This window comes from Pristiophorus japonicus, chromosome 15 (genome assembly GCF_044704955.1).
Source record: "Pristiophorus japonicus isolate sPriJap1 chromosome 15, sPriJap1.hap1, whole genome shotgun sequence".
Classification (NCBI taxonomy): domain Eukaryota; kingdom Metazoa; phylum Chordata; class Chondrichthyes; family Pristiophoridae; genus Pristiophorus; species Pristiophorus japonicus.
The window spans coordinates 21,162,064-21,180,862 of record NC_091991.1 but is presented as its reverse complement, the minus strand read 5'-3'; the positions used below and the strand labels follow the sequence as shown (position 1 = coordinate 21,180,862).

Here is an 18,799-nt window from a genome sequence, read left to right as displayed (position 1 = left end):
CAAGGGTTCAATAAACACATTTTTACTTTTTCTGCAGCACTTTTTAAAATGGCCGAGTGCCAATGTTTCCTCAGACTGCGCGCACGAAAAAAACTCATTTAAATTGTACCCGCCCCCTCCTGCTTACAAAATTGCCGTGAGTGGTAGGCTCCGCCCCCTGTGCGCCGCGAAAAACGGGCGCCCAGCTCGGAGGGGCGCCTGTTTTGCCGCGTGTGGAAACTTGGGGCCTAAATGTGGAGAATTCCGATTTCTAAGATACTCCGTTCTACACTAGTTGCTCCTAAAAATCAGGAGCATATCACGTGGAAACTTGGGTCCAAACAATGTAAAGATGTGATTTAACAATGCTGGCCACAATGGTATCAATTAAATAAGCGATTAAAACCAAGATTAATTGCGATTAAAAAATTTTAGTCGCAAGATTAATTGATACACCAAACACAAAACAAACATGATTTTTCTCCCAATCTATACAGTTTCTACTTTTATAGTTTTTAGGCAGTGCATGAGAATTTTGAAAATTTTGCATCTGGGTACGTAAGTTCTGGTTCCAAATGATTTGTTTGTGGCTTAAAACTCACCATGACTGAAGGAGGTGTGAGAATCATGAGAGTATCTCCATAATCTATTGTTAGTCCTGATCTACTCCAATCAGGAGCTCATTGTCATTGTTTTTTCAAGTATTTATTTTATTACAGTACAAGTAAAAAGAAAAAATAACCCTCAATTGCTGGAAATCAAACTAAATAGAAAATACTGGAAATACACAGATCAGTTGGCAGTTGTGCATGTGTCGCCACTAGATGGCATTCCATTATCAGTTAATCTTTGATAACTAGCCAAAAGCTGATCTCATTATGCTTTTTAGTACCACAAATTATGTTGCATGAGAAATTCAATTTTATCCTTCCCAAGCAATGAGAACAAATCTAACAAAATTCTATATTATAACACATTGTTTTAAATGGCTACTACAAATTACTACTTGTTTGACAAAATGACTTGAGTCCTGTTATCTTTCATACTTTAAAGTTTTTTCCTCCAGTAACTATTTTGAATTTTTTATACAAAAACTAAGTTACTGTTTTGTATCACAGACAGCAATTATTCTACAAACAAAAGCACTATATAGGGCTTTGGTAAGACCACACTTGGAGTACTGTGTGCAGTTTTGTTCTCTTTTTCTTAAGGAAGGAAATACTTGCCTTAAAGGTTCACCGGACTGATTTCTGGGATGGGTGGGATCGTCCTTTGAGGAGACTAGGCCTATATTCCCTAGAATTTAGAAGAATGAGAGGTGATCTCATTGAAACATACAAAATTCTTACACATTTTGACAGGGTGGATGCAGGGAGGATTCCCCTGGCTTGGGAGTCTAGAACTAGGGGTCACAGTCTCAGAATAATGGGTCGGCCATTTAGGACCGAGTTGAGGAGAAATTTCTTCACTTAAGAGTTGTGAATCTTTGGAATTCTCTACCCCAGAGAGCTGTGGATGCTCAGTTGTTGAGTATACTCAAGGCAGAGATTGATAGATTTTTAGATATTAAGGGAATCTAGGGATATGTAAATAGTGCGTGAAGGTGGAGTTGATGTAGAAGATCAGCTGTAATATTACTGAATGTCGGATCAGGCTCGAAGGGCCGAATGGCCTGCTCCTGCTCCTATTTCTTATGTTCTTATGGAATAATTACAATTGTGCTATTACTACATTAATTGTAAAATGATATCGCATGGTGTTTGATATGTTATGTTGTAGATTATATTTAAGCCATAGATGAATCCTGAAAGTATATTGGTCAATTCAAACTAATAAATTTAGTGTATATTATAAAATAAATGAAAATCATAGATTGAGCAGGTTGAGATGAATCTGAAAAGATAGATTCAAATGTATAGAACCTCACTTCTATATTAATAAAAACTTTTATTATATCCTGCAGGATAGTGAATACTTGTTCCTAAGGCAGCAATTTTATTGTTTGGGGGGGGGGGGTGGTGGTTGCTGTGGTTGGATGAATTAAACTGCAAGACCAATATTATTGCTTATTTTATTGCCAGTTGTGACTGTCATGGTAATTGTTAGTGCCAGTGAAAGTTATGAAGATGCATGGTGATATCCACACAGAAGGATTAATGATTGCAATGTGTCAAGCAAGAGGCAGTTAAACGCTGTTTTGGGGGGCAGTGGGTGAATTAAGGCTCCTATCAAAGCGTGAGCTAAATAGGCCAGATGGCCTCCTCTTCTGCACTTTAATGTAATGATTGTCTGTTTCACAAGTGAGAAATTACATTTCATTATTTACTTCAGACCAATTACAAAATAATAACTTTTTAAAAATTCATTCACGGGACATGAGCATCGCCAGCAAGATCAGTATTTATTGCCCATCCCTAATTGCCCCTGAGAAGCTAGTGGTGAGTTGCCTTCTTGAACCCCTGCAGGCCTGGTTTTTTTTAATCTGTTTTTTGCCTCTCCCAGGAGTTCACATGGTTTTGGGTGGGGTGGAGTTTATATGTTGTGATATACAAGGTATCGCAATTCTGTGGAACAGGCTCGATGGACCAGATGGTCTTTACCTGTCTGTCATTTTTAATTTAGTTTAGATTTGTATGAAGTACTCCCACAGTGCTGTTGGGGAGGGTGTTTAGGATTTTGACCCAGCGACTATGATATATTTCCAAGTCAGGATGGTGTGTGACTTGGAGGGAAACTTGGTGGTGGTGGTGCTCCCATGCGCCTGCCGCCCTTGTCCTTCTAAGTGGGAGAGGTCGTGGGTTTGGGATGTGCTGTCGAAGAAGCCTTGGCGAGTTGTTGCAGTGCATCTTGTAGATGGTACACAGTGCAGCCACGGTGCAGGGAGTGAATGTTTAAGGTGGAGGGTGGGATGCCAATCAAGCTTACCCAGGAATGCTATTAAATAGATTAATATTTGAAGCTAGATATATAAGTAGCACTAACAAAATCCCTCCCTCTTCCTCCATCATTCCATCCAGTTATTAGATAAGTTTGAATAAATCACTGAGCAAGTAGTTAAAACGTCAGAAGAAAGTAGACATACAAATTTAAAACCCATCATTAAGTAAAAGAGACCAGTTTCAAAAATCCTACTTATACCCTCGTTTAATTATGGGTTTTACATTCACACTAGTTACATACAAATTGCAGGCAGTTTTAAGAAATGTTACACTTTTTTTAATGGAGCATGGTGCCCACTTCGAGTTGTGGATTTCTGAAATCTGTTTAAAATTTAGAAAAATGTGTTTCAATTTGACGGCAGACCTACCTACCTTTCAGGTGTGTAACTTGGCATATGACCTGTGTTTTCCACTTTAAAAAAAAAATGCTTATTGAAAGGAAGACAGTTATCGTCTATCGACATTTTATCATCTAGGAATTTTTTTTTCTTATTTTGCTGCCCAGTAAGTCCACTAGTCATTGTGTGTCTACTTGAGTGCATTGTTTTAAATATCTGGATGAGGGTTGTTTGTACTAAAGATCTTCATTTTGGAAAACCAGCATTGTCATCGAGCATGGTCAGTTGCAGAATCGAGTTACCTCTGTATTTAATACATTGCCTTTAATTATATAATGTGGACTTTGTATCTAATGCAAGCTGAGAAACTCTTGTTCAACATAGAAGTTGCTTTGGCCACTAGGATTATCAGAATATGCATTTTGTGTATCCTTTTGGGAAAGCTTTTAATTTTTTTTAAGGAATTATAGATTGGCACCTGTCGGTTTCCATAGTAAACACCCCAGATGAGTTAAAAGATATTTGGATAGTATTCTACATTAATTCTGTCTACCTTTTCCCCTCCTTGACTGAATACCCTCATGGAATCAATTCATTCTTGAAAGGAAAAAGATATGTTCTTCCATCAATTACCCCATCCCTCAGTTTAATGTTGAAAGTAGCATTTTCATATAAATTGTAATTATAAAATCTTACTCCCAAATCTGCTAGCTGGTGAAGAAATAAGTTCTTCCTATCCACTCTATCTAATGCTAGCATAAATGATCTCTGACAGCAAATTGTGTTATGTCTCCAAGGGTGCTCATGTTTGTATGGATATCATTTTGGAGTCAGATTCGGATTTGACTCCAGAGTGCAGGAGTGTGACACCCTCTTGTGGAAGCATTCTCGTACTGCTTGGGCTTGACACCACATGGAGTATAAAGTCAGATTTGAGGAGTGTTCCAAGAGATGTGTTGGACCTCCTTATAAACGTAAGCAGAGTTTTCCTTAATATGTTGAATGTGTGAACACTCTGACCTGTACTTTCAAATCATTTGACTGGCTGGGAGCAGAACACTACACATATGTGGTCAAATGCCTGCACAGAGTTCAATCTTGATGGTGGGAGTGCAGATTTGCAACTGGGGGGGCTGCTCACAATACAATTCTGATGTCGCCACTCTTGGAAACTACCAGTTTTAGCCTGGTAGTGCAGTATAACTGCAGAATTTAAAATTGCCCTGAGCATATCCAGTGAGGAATTGCTGGTAATATTTAAGTGTTCACAAATCCCCAGGTTACAGCTTGCGGTTGGAAGTTAGATTTCTGATTTTTAAAAATTCAATTATAATTTGTATGAAAATGTTAATTTAAATAAGTGAAAATTAAGATTCCCAGGGACAGGAAGAATGATTCTCTTCTATAGAATGAATTATACGACAAAATGTGCAGCTACTGATACTTCAGATGAAATATTTCATAATTTTCTTGAATTGTACAAATTTTAGTAAGTGCTTGCAGCTGCTGCTTTGGCATGTATTTCATTGATGCCTCTCTCACTAGCCTCAGTCATACTCAATACATTTTGGTCTAAAAGACACTTTTTCATAAAATGTAATCACAAAATGCGATCAGCAATCTAGCAGACACAGAAATGTCATCCAGCTTAAAATTGATATTGCATATGCTTGTTTTGCTGTTACTGATGCCATGGTTGGCGGGGGAGGGAGATGAGAGAACATGTCTCTCTGCTCCATATTTTGGAAGGCCCTCTGTTCTCCTACCATCCTCCCTCATCAGAACCCACACGCCCCATATGGGTTTTTTGCCTTTTTTTGAGCGTTTTAAACTATTCCTAACCTGATGTACCTTTTAAAATTTTAATCTCTTATTCATAAACTGTTCATATGTTAAGAATACTAATTCTGTGCCTTCAACCTTAGTACCAACATGTTGATGGCATCTTGTTTCATATAAGTTGTTTTCCAATGTTTATGTGAGGGATGTGGATGAGAGCCAGGCAGTGATGATACATTGAGGCGAATTTAAATTTGATAAAATTGAAGGCCAACAGTGAGAGTTTTAGATAGTAATTGTATTAAAAGATTATAGGCCAACATCCTCAGCATTGAAGCACTGACCACACTTGATCAGCTCCGCTGGGCAGGCCACATTGTTTGCATGCCAGACACAAGACTCCCAAAGCAAGCGCTCTACTCTGAACTCCTTCACGGCAAACGAGCCAAAGGTGGGCAGAGGAAACATTACAAAGTCTCCCTGATAAAGTGCAACATCCCCACTGACACCTGGGAGTCCCTGGCCAAGACCGCCCTAAGTGGAGGAAGTGCATCCGGGAGGGTGCTGAGCACCTCGAGTCTCGTCGCTGAGAGCATGCAGAAATCAAGCGCAGGCTGCGGAAAGAGCGCACAGCAAACCTGTCCCACCAACCCGTTCCCTCAAAGACTATCTGTCCCACTTGTAACAGGGACTATGGTTCTCTCATTGGACTGTTCAGCCACATAAGGACTCATTTTTAGAGTGGAAGCAAGTCTTCCTCGATTCCGATCGACTGCCTATGATGATGGTATTAAAAGATCCATCACGTGTTAAAACATTTGGCATTAGTAATTAACTTAATTTTACAAATATACTAGTTGAAAAGATAAATAACATTTGTGTCTCCCACTCTGATCCTTTGACTCTGTTTCTGTTTGTGTGTTTTCTTGCACTTTTTCTCAGGTTTTTCTTATCTGTGGATCTGAGAATTTCTCTCACTTCTTGTAAGTCTGTCCTTTCCTTTGCATCCTATTTCCTGTTGGCCATTCTGTAAGCCTGCCATGCACTTCGTGTCTTTCTCTGTATCTGTCTTTTCTTCTGTCTCTTTTTGTTTCTGTCTAACTGTCAATCAGTTGCATATTTTCATCATTCATATCTTTTTTTTAAAACTGTTTTTCTTTCTTTACCTTTGCCTTTCAAAGTCATTCTTTGTTTCATTTCCGAGCCGAGCACTCTTGAGATGAGGACAGATTTGGTTTGGGTACGGACGAGCAACAAGCTGTGCAGGCCAAGGTTTCAAATTGTGGTATCACTAGAAAGGAAAGGGAAATCCATGTTGGGCAGAGGATGGGGCCTGAATGAACTAGGAATTTGGTGTGTGGCTGCTTTGAGGCAAAGGGAGATATGACACTGATCGAGGAATAAAAAATGAAGTAAATAATCAAGGAAGTTAGGTTAAAAAATGAATATGACCCAGAGTTTAAAATAAAAGAGTGCCTTTTGTGGAATATAAAAATAGATCTATACCTGAATTTGCTTTTTGGAGGAACTACTTAAAATGTGCATAAATTAATTAATAAAACATTTTAATCTGATTTTTTTTTTCCAAACTTGTCTGGATGCCTGACTGTTCGCATAATGGTGCTTGGTAGTCATTTGTTTGAATATTGTAAATGTCTGAGGCTAGAGGTTTAGACAGCTGCAACATGCTAATATGAATAATCTGGGGATGTAATATATTAAAAATCTTGCATTTGCCTATCCTTCCTGGTTTAAAAAAAAAACTATTTTCTGTGGTCATGGTTTTGTCACACTTCCATGCGTCCACATATATTGTTAAGTATGGAAGAGCTCCACAAGACCGAGTACTGTGAGCTAAAACTGACGTGACCTTAGTCTCTTTAATACAACTCCAGAGTGCCTAAGCAGCATGGCAGACAACCTTTTATACTCCCTTGCCCGAGGTGTGCAGGTGACCCTTGGGCCTCCAACAGTTGCGCCCTCTGGTGGCAAGTCTAACACAGTTACAATGTTTACATACATAACATATATAATGGAAACCAGCTGTGTAACCTCATGTTGTATTTACACTCACCCACGAGTGGTGACACAGTAGCGCCTGTCTTGTCTCTCAAATTCTCAGCCTGTGTTGCAGAGAAGCTCCTATGCTCCAACCAACTTTAGTCACTGCTTTACAAATTGCATAAATTTTGCAATTCAAATAATATAAAATCAAAGTATGTTTAAAAAAAAAAGGGATGGAATACATGGCCTTAAAATGGGGACTGAATTAGCTCTGCACACCCTGGTCAAACAAACGCCTGCCTTCCGACCTTGACCTGCAGACTGTACTTGGTCTTGACTCACATGTACAACCGCATGGGAGATTGACTAATACCCTCAGAAAAATGATTTGCATTTTAGCTTGAAGCAGTGATTAATCAAGCTTTTTGACTGTTTCTTCTTCTTTCTCCCTCCATCCCAAAAAATATATGGCCAGTAGTTCATATAAATAGTTGTGTGCGCGCTTTGGGATGGGGAGAGCAGATGTTAATATCTGTATCTTGGAATTATAGAGAGAGACAAAGTTTCTAAATATTTGACCTTGAAATGTTGATTCTGTAACTGTTCTTCAGTTTTTGATACATGAATTACAGCCACTTATGGAGCTTATTGCAATGTTTACTGTGGTTTCTAAGCTATCTTGTGGATTGTGAGCTCCTAGTCAACAGAAGCACGGTAATGATTCACAAAGCTTATTCATTTTTTCCAGTTTTGTGTTGAATCTGTCTGGTTAGTTCTTTATAACCCAGCTGTCTGCAGTAAAATGAATTAGTCATTGTTTAACTGCTGCCACCTCAATCGTGTACAGTATCAGCTTGTCTCTTAGATGGAAAGGCTGTGTCAGATTTCTCATTTCAAATAAGCGCATCCTGTTATCCCAGGTTTGCCAACAGTTTTCAGTTATTAAAGTTCTTATCGTTCAACTTCAATAATAGAAGTGCGTGGATTAGGTCCAGCTGAGATAAGATGCATAACTGTTCAGCGACACGCAATAAGAAATGTAATTGCTGCAACATTGGATTATCATTATCCTGAAAGACAGACATAGCAAAAAGCAAAGTGATCAGTTTGGAGTCTTCCCGATAAATTTAATTATGAAAAACCTGCTGTAAAAATAAGCTTTTTATAAAGCTTGTGTAATACTCAAATAAAGTAACAACTAAAGCCCATCAATGCCTGAGCTCTATAGTCATAAGCAGATTTTGCTCAAAGTAGTATTCTAGGGTGAAGAGCTGCAATGATCTTGTCCTTGAGTATTCTTCGTAAAATACACCCTGGATAGTGCAGTGAGTTAGACACTGGCCATTTACCTCTGGGACCTCAATTCAGTTTAAGCCCAAACTGATGGGATAAAAGTCTCCTCTGCTGTAAGGGTGCTACACGAAATGAGTTTGGCCAGTCTTAATCCAGTGAGCACATGCACAAAACTGCCCCTAATTGTCAATCTCAGTCAAGGAGACTGGATGGGTTTTGTGGGAAATAGAAGAAAATGCCACACTGGTGCAGTGGAAAGGAAGGCACGTCATTGGGGAAGATTTTGCTGTCTAGATGTGCTGTACTTGATCTTGGGAGTGCTTGATGCTGATACTGGGAAGGTATACCATTCAACAGCACTAATTACCCTCACTTTCAGCATCAGAAATTTAAAAAAGGTAATCACTGATAATAACTGAAGCTTCTAAAGCTGCAAATACATAGTGAAACATGTTTGTTTTATATATAATTGTGATATTTCTGTGGTGGGAATTTGCATAACTATATACAATTTTGTATTTTGGTCTTTAGAACAACCCTCATTTATAGCACCACATAATATAGTTTTGAACAAAAAAAACCTTTTTACAAATAATTCCTTTCAGATGTGATTATCTTCAGCATTTCTGAGGTTAGGCATGAAACGTGGGCCTGGATATTAAGAGGGATGGGTTACATACACGGGGGCGGAGTTCCGTATGGGAAACTGGGAAATCCGGTTCCCCGCCCGGAAGTCAGCCTGATTGACGGGCTTGGCATCCAGTTAAGTGGGGAGCAGGCAGCAGGACTGGGAAGTTCTGATCCATGACCACAGGGATGGGGGCCGATCTCGGCGACCGGGGGTGGGGTGGGGGGGTGTTCAATCTCGAACCCCGGAGGCCTTTGTATGGATGGACATCTGATGTGGGGAACTTGGGGGAAGCACTCCTGCTCCTCCTGGCCCACAGGTTCTCACCTCATTTCAGCTGCCAGGTTTCCGGAGACCTGGGAAACCTGGCAGCCCACTGTAAAATCAACAAAGCAGGTTAAATCAGAGGCTGCCGGCCTCACGAAAATATTTATATTGTCAATCCGCCTCCTGAGAGCAGGTTGGCTGCCCTCCCCTTGACCTACCTCTGTAAAACTCTGAAGTAGCGGTTTGAGGTCTGGATTCAGATTTAAACATTTTTAACATCGGACCCAAAACCATTGGACCTGTTTTTTGTGTGCTAAATTTCCCCCATGATGTTTCATCATTTAGCCTTGGCTTCCAGCATCATTATCTTTCAAGAGCTGGAGAATAATATAATTATAGGATCTTGTCCTGGAGCAGCAGATACCATTGTGAAGGTGTAGTTAAGTCCTAGGCACAGAGTGTGCCAAAACTGAAGACTTAATTTCAATCTGAGGATGTTGAAGCAGTTCAGTATCTACATACTGAAGTTCACTCTCTCATGCACGAATACTATTGTAAAGCTCTTTCTTTTCTGACTCTTCTCAATAACGCATCTTATAATGCTGAGTGTTTTATATTGTATTTCTTTCGATAGTGCATAAAATATTTTTTTGTTATCTTAATTATAATCTTTGATTTGAAAACTGAAAATAAATGTTGATAGTTTTTTTTCTGCAGCTAGATTTGACGGCATGTGTCATTGAACCAAATGAACACAGCTAAACGTAAATGAACTCTGCGTGATGTGATCTAACTTTTTGTTGTTTTCCTATAGATCATCACAGGATGACCGAGTACTCCTTGTTACATACAATAGTAAGGCACTTTCTCAGTCTTTTGAGAACCTGTTTGAGGGAAACGCAGTTGGCTTAGTGCATGTAAGTGCATGACATATTTAAGATGTATAACTTTAAAGTATTTTTTCTGATTGTCTTAGGTGTAAGAGTGTGTCCATACTGCCCAATATTTAATTGTACAATAGCGTGCTCCATGGGTGTAACAATAGTCCCCCTTGGTCTGAATTAGATGTCTTGTATCCTCATGTACAATTGTCCAATCTTTCCAAAAGCAGATTGAGAAACACTTAGTGAGACGATGCCAGATGCTAATTGTTAAGCTGCTATATTTACAAACAAGTGAAGTAACCATTAAAGCCAATTCCACTTACTTCACTCGATCTCGCTTCTCCCCTTAAAAAATGAATGAGGAAAACAGGTGCCCTATTCCTATCATGGACTGACTTAATTTTTGCATTACCATTCTTTTATTTTTAGACAACTTCTAACAGTTTAGCTTCAAACTCTGGGCCCCAACCCCAACACCTCGCAGTGAGTCAATCATGTAATGTAGGCCAGACCAGGTAGGGATTCCATTCCCTGAAGAACAGGAATGAGCATATTGGATTTTTTCAACAATCCAGAAGCATTAACAATCATTTTGTTCAATCCTAGCCCACTAAAGAGCAATTCATTATTTCATCTGCAATGGCCAACAAATGTTCACGTCCATTGTGGTAAGAATGATTCTATTTATGAGGACAAAGCATGAGGTGTTCGGGAGTCAGTAAAGTTTTTGAACACGAGACTGTGGATGGCCTCTGAAGCCACGGTTGTAAAAGCAATTGCTTAGGGCAATTAGGGATGGGCAATAAATATAGCCTTGCCCACATTTCCAGGGGGAAATTATTTCTTCTGTATCCTAAGCTTTTTTATATAAAAAAAAATATAATTACCTACATATTTAAACAAACATTTACTAGTAATCAGAACCACTGATTTTGTTACTTTCCATATAATTGTAAAATTCAAGCTCAAAAATATCACTAGCACTCCTACATTACTCTATAGTCAAAAACAGTTTGTCTTATTCAGTTGCTGTAAATCAGTAGCCCTAATATCCTATTGTATGTTGTATAGCATATCCTCCAATTCAGGATAAGCAGTATCACTGGAGATCTGTTAGTAATATATTAAAACCGTACATCAATGCATGTCAGATGTTAACACTTTGTTACAAGATGCAAATAATTTGGAAAAAAGAAAGGGGAGCGAATTAAAAAGCCACTAGCTTAATGCTGGGAACTTCTGATGTGCAGCTAAAACAATTACATTCTGAGTGACCTGAGCATCTGTTTGCTCAACTAAAAGTGCCTTAAAGTGACATCACCCCTTTAGCATCATATTTTGTGCAATACATGATAAACTTTTTACAAAATTTACTAGGGGCAATTCCAGAAGAGATCCACTTGTAAATAAATAAATATCACTTAAACATTGTAGTTGCATAAATAAAAATTCTGCATCATATTTGCTTCTGCTATTTGTATAGGAATAGAATAGCTGGGTGTGAGAAAGAGATAATGTGTGACTACATATATATAGAATATATACATTACATATATTATAAATATACATAATTGTACATTCAACTATGTCCACTTCTATTTATATATATATTTATATATATATATAGAGTTACATCATCGCATCAAATTTCATAAAACCTTTTGTACGTATAATTTCACAGTAGCAGTACTTAAAAAAAAAACTAATTGTGGATGCCTTTGTAACAATATTCTTTTCAATTGTCTTGTGTCCCAAAATTGCTGCAGTGTTTACCAATTTGTTAAGTATTTTACTCAGATCATCACTTTAGTTAATATTGGAAAGCATACATGCTGTGCTATGTTAGAACACGACAAAGTGAGAGCCTTTAAGCCCAAGAGGAGGACCCAAACTTCACTAAGGCAGCGTTCTTCAGTATCTGATCTCCCACAGGCATGCAGATATTGTAACACATGGACCCATCATCAAATTGATTATCCTGGATTCTTTTAAATATCCCCTGTCCTTGGATGGGGCACAGCCTGATTTCATTTAAAATGTTTAACGAAAAATACATGGTGGAAGTATGATGAAGTTTAACAGCGGGCCTGCAGAAAACAGCCAGAGAGCTCCCTGCCACTACTGTTCTCTGGCAGCCTTCTTGAAGGGAAAGAGTTGGGTTGGAACATGGGACAGGCTTCAGTTGGATGGAGCAGAACTGGGACATTTAGAGCGAGCCTGGCATGCATCAAGGCAGGAGAAGCTTGGCATGTTACCAGTGGTATGGCACACTGAGTAAACTACTTGGAATGGAGGAAGAAATGGGGAACTATCAGTGCAACTGAAATGAGTTGAAAATTATTTTCTAATAATCTGATCAGTGGTATTGTAGTTGTGATGGATGAGTGCTGGCTTCTGATTGATACAGATTGATATTACATGGAATTACATAGTATTTTATAGCATAGAAACAGGCCATTCAACCCAACAGGTCCATGCCAGTGCTTATGTCCCAGATGAAACCTCCACCCATCATCCTTCAACTCATCCTAACCACCTATTCCTTTCTTCCTTATGTATTTATCTAGCTTCCCCTTAAATGCATCTATGCTATTTGCCTTAACCACTCCATGTGGTGGTGAGTTCTATGTTCTTGCCACTCTGAGTAAGGATGTTTCTCCTGAATTCTCGACATGATTTATTAGTTGCCCCTAGTTTTGGACTCCCCCACAAGTGGAAACATCTTCCCTATGTCTATCCTATGCAACTCCTTCACAATTTTAAAGACCTCTATCAGGCCACCTTCTAGAGACAAGAGCTCCAGACTGTTCAGATACAAACTGATCAACAGTGGAGGCGCTCTACAATCTTAGCATTGTATAGTATTATGCATACACAAAACATATCTATTAAAATAATTATTTTTAGAGAATATTTTTGTATTGTTGCTCCCAATTTTTTTTTATAAGTACTTTTTCATATTTCTGCACAGTTCAAGCTTCACCTTGTTACTGTTGCCCAGGATTCAACAGAAATGGAATGGAATTATGCTTTAGTGATTGTTAAACAATGCACCTTTTTGGGTATGTTTATGCATCACTATAGTGTTAATTTATTACGATGGGGTTAATTTTACAGAAGTTCAAGAAGGATCCATATACAACAACATTAGGAGGCTTTTCCAAAGTTACAAACTACATTCTGGAAGCTTTTCGTGGTTATGAGACAGCACCCCAGCAAAGACCTGCATCTGAAATGGATCTCAGCGAATCTATTTCGGGTCTGGAAATTAATCATCAGGAGGAGCCAGGTTTTGAAGTCATCACACGAGTAAGTTCTCGGTGCCATAAACCTGCACTACTTATTTAAAAACCATTGTGCTGAAGAAGCATATTGTAAGGGAAAATTGGGAAGGCTTCTTTTCCCACGAGTGGACCCTCTGATATAAAGGGTCGACGCTCGCCCCAACCCGCGTAACCGCCCCCGGAGTTAGCAGACAGAGACGGATGGCAAAGTATAGCGATCTTTATTTACGAACGTCCGGGAACACCTCATCACAGCCGCCTGTGAGTGGAGATGCACCTCGTGTAGCAAAATCACACATCATTTCTACATTTCACAAACCCCTTCGCCCCCTGGTATGACCCTCCCCGATCTCCAATTGGGTTATCTTATCAGTAATACTTTGGATTGACAGACCCCTAGGCAGCCTTAAACCCTACTAAGATGATTTCATCAGGTTAGAGTTTGCTGATTCTCCTTGGTGCCCGTGAGTCTGCCTCATGCCTTGTCGCAAGGTCTTATCAATGTCTGTTTAGGTTCTCACATCGTATCCTGTCAGAATATTATCTAATGTCCTGTTACATATTGAATTAATAATTTCTGGAGCTTTGGTACTGGAACGTGCAAGGCCGAAGAGAGGCCTTTTACCCCCTTATGGGTCGGTGCAGGAACCAGCACTTTAACCCTTGTCCCGCTGGCTAATGCCAAATTTCACTTACACATATCTTAAGAATTTTCAGTTTTTAATGTGTGTTTTAGCTATTCTATTGCTTGCTTCATAGAATCCTAGAATGGTTACAGCAAAGAAGAAGGCAATTTGACCCATTGAGCCCATGCCAGCTCTCTGAAAGAGTACCTCTGCTCATCCCACTCCCCTGCCCTTTCCCCATAGTGCTTCTTTCAGGTTCTTATCCAACTCCCTTTTGAAAGCCATGATTGAGTCTGCCTCCATCACCCTTTCAGGCAGTGCATTCTAGATCCCAACCACTCGCTGTGTTTAAAAAAAAAAAAGTTTTCTCTTATGGTGCCCTTGATTCTTTTGCCAATCACCTTAAATTTGTATCCTCTGGTTCTCGACCCTTCTGCCAATGGGAACAGTTTCTCTCGATCTACTCTGTCCAGGCTCCTCATGATTTTGAACACCTCTAGCAAATCTCCTCTCAATCTTTGCTTGATGGAGAACAACCCCAGCTTCTCCGGTCTATCCACAAAACTGAAGACCCTCATCCCTGCAATTATTCTTGTAAATCTTTTCTGTACCCTCTCTAAGGCCTTCACATCTTTCCTAACGTGCAGTGTGCAGAATTGGACACAGTACTCCAGTTGATGTTGAGCCAGTGTTTTATACAGGTTCTTCATCATTTCCACGCTTTTGTACTCTTGTATTCACAAAGCCCAGGATACCATAAGCTTTTTTAACTGCTTTCTCAACCTACCCTGCCACCTTCAACAATTTGTGCACATATACCCCTAGGTCTAAACCCCTCCTCCCCCCCCATTTCTTTTCTCTTTCCCATGGCAGTTTGTGATGATTCTGCTATTCACACCCCATCTAGTCTCTCTTGTTTCCTAACTTGCCATTACCATCTTATTTTTGCCCATCATCCCTTTTCTCTCAAGTCTCTTCTGCCTTCCACCCTATCACAGACTTTCCCTTTTGTTCTTTCCTCCCCTCTTCCTTTCCCTGCCCCTGCACTTCCTTACGAATCTGTTACATCTCAAACTTTTCCAGTTCTGACAAAGGGTCACAGACCCGAAACATTAACTCTGTTTCTCTCCACAGATGCTGCCTGTCCTGCTGAGAGTTCCAGCATTTTCTGTTTTTATTTCAGATTCCATCATCCGCAGTATTTTGCTTTTGTACCCCTAGGACTCTCTGTTCATGCACCCCCTTCAGGATTGTACACTTTAGTTTATATTTCCTTTCCTCCTTTCTATCAAAATATATCACTTCACACTTTTCTGTATTAAATTTTATCTTCCACGTGTCCGCCCATTCCACCAGCCCGTCTGTCCTCTTGAAGTCTTATCACTCTCCTCCTCACTGTTCACTATACTTCAAGTGCTTGTAAAGAAACTCTGGAATAGGATTAAATGAAAAGCATACATTTTAATATCATCTGTTTCAGATTGACCTTGGAACAAGGCCTGAAATTCAAAGAGGAGAACCAGTTTCTGCTGAGGGGTGGTCACAGAATATGGATGCAGAAGGAAAAGTCCTAGACCCAGACAACCTGAAAAAAATCATATTCAAAGGGGTAACTGGAATCTTTAACACTGTTGTAATTAGTACAGCAAGCTTGTTGGCCAGTATTTTTTTATTTTTTTGCCATGTAACATAAATAGACCAGTATAGTGGATATGGATTCAAAAATATTGCTCAGTTACTGCAATATTTGTATTTGCTAATTTAATAATTAATTAATTATATAATTAAGTATATAATTATTTCATAATTTGTACTAATACCTCATCTACGTTTCAAAGCTGTTAAATATCATATCCGTCATGGCAAGCCTGCATATTTGATTGTTAAATAATTAATTATTCTGCACGGGGAGGGATAATTTCATGTAGAAACTCACATTTATAAATTGCCTTTTTATTTTTGGTCAAACATGAAGCACAATCAATGGTGATGAACTCTGTTGGCTGATAACATGCCATTTTAATCTGTATAGTATTGGATGCAAAGTAGTCTTCCCACATTAATGCTCAATTGTGTCATCTCACACAAAGGATACTACATGAATGATGAGATAATCCTTTCACTGTGGCAGGATTGCTTTTGTGGCCAGATTAGTTCCTTTCATGGAACTAAGAATCTTTTTGTTTTTGGTGAACAGTTGCATGGTAAGGATGAAATGCCACGACAGGTGCAGCGTCGAGATTCCGGAATGTTCCAGAATCCGGACCGATCAATGGCAGGGTTATCCGGAATCCGGACCTGGCGATCCTGCCGACCTCGGGTCTCGCCGCCGCTCATGTCGCCCCGCTCGACTCACCACCACTGCCCTTACCTTGGGGCATCCTTGCTGGCCCGCCTGACGACCTCCTCGGCGGGGCCCTGCCCGACGACAACGACCTCGGCGGGGCTGGCCCGCCCGACGTAAACACCTCCTCGGCGGGGCTGGCCCGCCCGACGTAAACACCTCCTCGGTGGGGCTGGCCCGCCCGACCTCATCCTATTCGACGGGGCCCCACCGACACGAACACCTCCTCGACAGGTCCCCCCCAGCCCTCTTTCTGACATTCCGAAATCCAGAAATTCCCGAACCTGGGCTCGGGTGTTTCCAGATTCGTGATGTCAGAAAGAAAATCGAAAGTCCAGAAAAGCCCGGAATCCGGAATGGCCTCTGTCCCAAGGGTTCCGGATTTTTGGTGCTGCACCTATATTATGTTTGCAGGTTAGTTTAATAATTCACGAGTCAGTTGGTGTTCTGTGAAATCTGCTTTTCACAAGCAAGATTGTGCACACGTGTAGCGTAATATTTTGAATGCATTACCGTATGCGCTAAATAGACAAGCCCTTGAATACAGAAGCCTATATTTTTGCCAAGTTCCATCAACAAAAGTTAGAGAGCATGCTTCAAGTTTTGATGCTTTATACCAAAAACTGCTATTTCGTACTGTTTTCAGCAGTTTTCTTCAGTAATTTGTCATCTATACAGGGAAGTACAAGAAGGGGCCCGAGTTACAAATACCACGTCCTGACAGGCTGTGTGAATGGCAAATCAATCGCGAAAAATATCTTGGAGCTGTAGACACTGCTGCATACTGGGAATTGTAGGCTGCTCCCTTGTTGAGGCTCTGCAAATACTAGTGATGGCGCAGGAAGCCATCAATTCAATCCCTAGGCTTCTTCGAGAGGTACAGGCTAAATCAAAAACATTGTTAGACCTATATTAAAAACAAAAAGTACTATTGTATAGGTAAGTTTAATTATTTTCTTGTAAGAATGTTACAAACCTTATTTCTAGTACTAAGTAGCTCAGGTTAGAGGGAGTCCAAGATGGTGGTCAAAAAAAAAAATCAAAAAATATTTGGAGGGATTTCAATGGTTTTGTCTACTTTTTTTATTGGTAGGTTTTGATGATTACTCATTGTTGTTTGTTTTTCAAATGCTCTGACTACTTTTTAATTGGAAAAACTGTTTACTCAGTGTATTCCCTAACTGTTCAGTTGGTCAGAAAACTGCAACAAATCACATGAAATTTGAGCTAGTCAGCTGCATGCTTTGCATATCAAGTGTAAGCCTGAGGTGTGACAGGTGCATATTAACAACATTTTTATATGAAGTGTGCCTGTGTCCATCATATTCTAAGTGTCACAGTGCGCATGTCTGCATCGCAAAGTATAAAAAAAAAAGTCTTGACTTCCAATTTATTGGAGGATCTGCTAAGAGCAATCTACATTTAATTAATTTCAAGAATGCAGAACAATTAGATCTCAGCCTTATAGGGACACATACCTGCATTTTAGCAGAAGTACATGTGCAGAAGTATAATGCTCTTACCCTTATAAATGAGCACATCTGCCAACCTAACCTGAGCAGTGCCGCTATATCTGACTAGCTAAAGCCCCATTCCCTCCCCACTTCTATGAATACCATAATTTATTCATAAAAAAAAAGGCACTTTTAATCATGTGTGATTAAACTCACTCGAACTAAATATTGTTTCATGGGCTTCCTGAGACATTGCTAGCATTTGCAGAGCCTCAACAAGATAGCAGGCTACAATTCCCAGTATGTATCAGTGTCTACAGTTCCCAGACATTTGTCATGATTGACTGAAAATTTGTCATTCACACAGCCTGTCAGGACTTGATATTTGTAACTTGGGCCCTTTCCTGTACTTCTCTATATAGATGAGAAATTACTGAAGACGAAAATCGCCAGAAAACAGAACAAAATACCTTTTTTGGTATAAAACATTAAAATGTGAAGCATGATCTTTAACTTTTGCTGATGTAACTTGGCAGAAATATGGGCTCAATTTTCCTCAGTGATTTGCACCATTTTTTTTTGAGCAGGCTGCTCTTTTTGGCCTAAGTTGAAAAACCACAGTTTCCCCAATCAATTTGCACTAGTGTAACTCAGTTACGATTTTCAGTTTTTTTTTTTCAGTCAAAGGGGGCATAGCCAGCCGCCCGTGCCAATTCTGGTCATTTATGGAAGTTTGGCCAGCTGAGAGCTACACCAGTTCTGCTTAGGCCAGCGTATGTGGCCTGTGCAGAAAACCCTTTGGAGAGTTAAATAAATTGGCACGTAAGGAAATCAGTGCAGCAGGTGCCCTGACACACACTAAAAGAGTTGAAAAACACATAACAGCAACTTGCCTCCAACCCTGCCCGAAGGCTGTCTGATCCCATTCTAGGTCCCCATTCTTCTGGTCCGGTTCCACTCTCGGTCCCCGGTTCTCTTAC

The 18,799-nt window shown here is 39.8% G+C and overlaps 1 protein-coding gene across 1 annotated transcript in view; it reads left to right on the top strand.

Annotated features, from left to right (window-relative positions):
• The window catches only part of tbc1d15 (TBC1 domain family, member 15), a 73,960-nt gene that overhangs the window by 40,646 nt on the left and 14,515 nt on the right, over positions 1-18,799 (top strand). Inside the window, exons 6-8 of the mRNA XM_070900200.1 lie at positions 10,042-10,144; positions 13,229-13,420; positions 15,502-15,630. Of these exons, the coding sequence (XP_070756301.1) occupies positions 10,042-10,144; positions 13,229-13,420; positions 15,502-15,630 (424 nt within the window). The remainder of the gene's footprint in view (positions 1-10,041; positions 10,145-13,228; positions 13,421-15,501; positions 15,631-18,799) is intronic.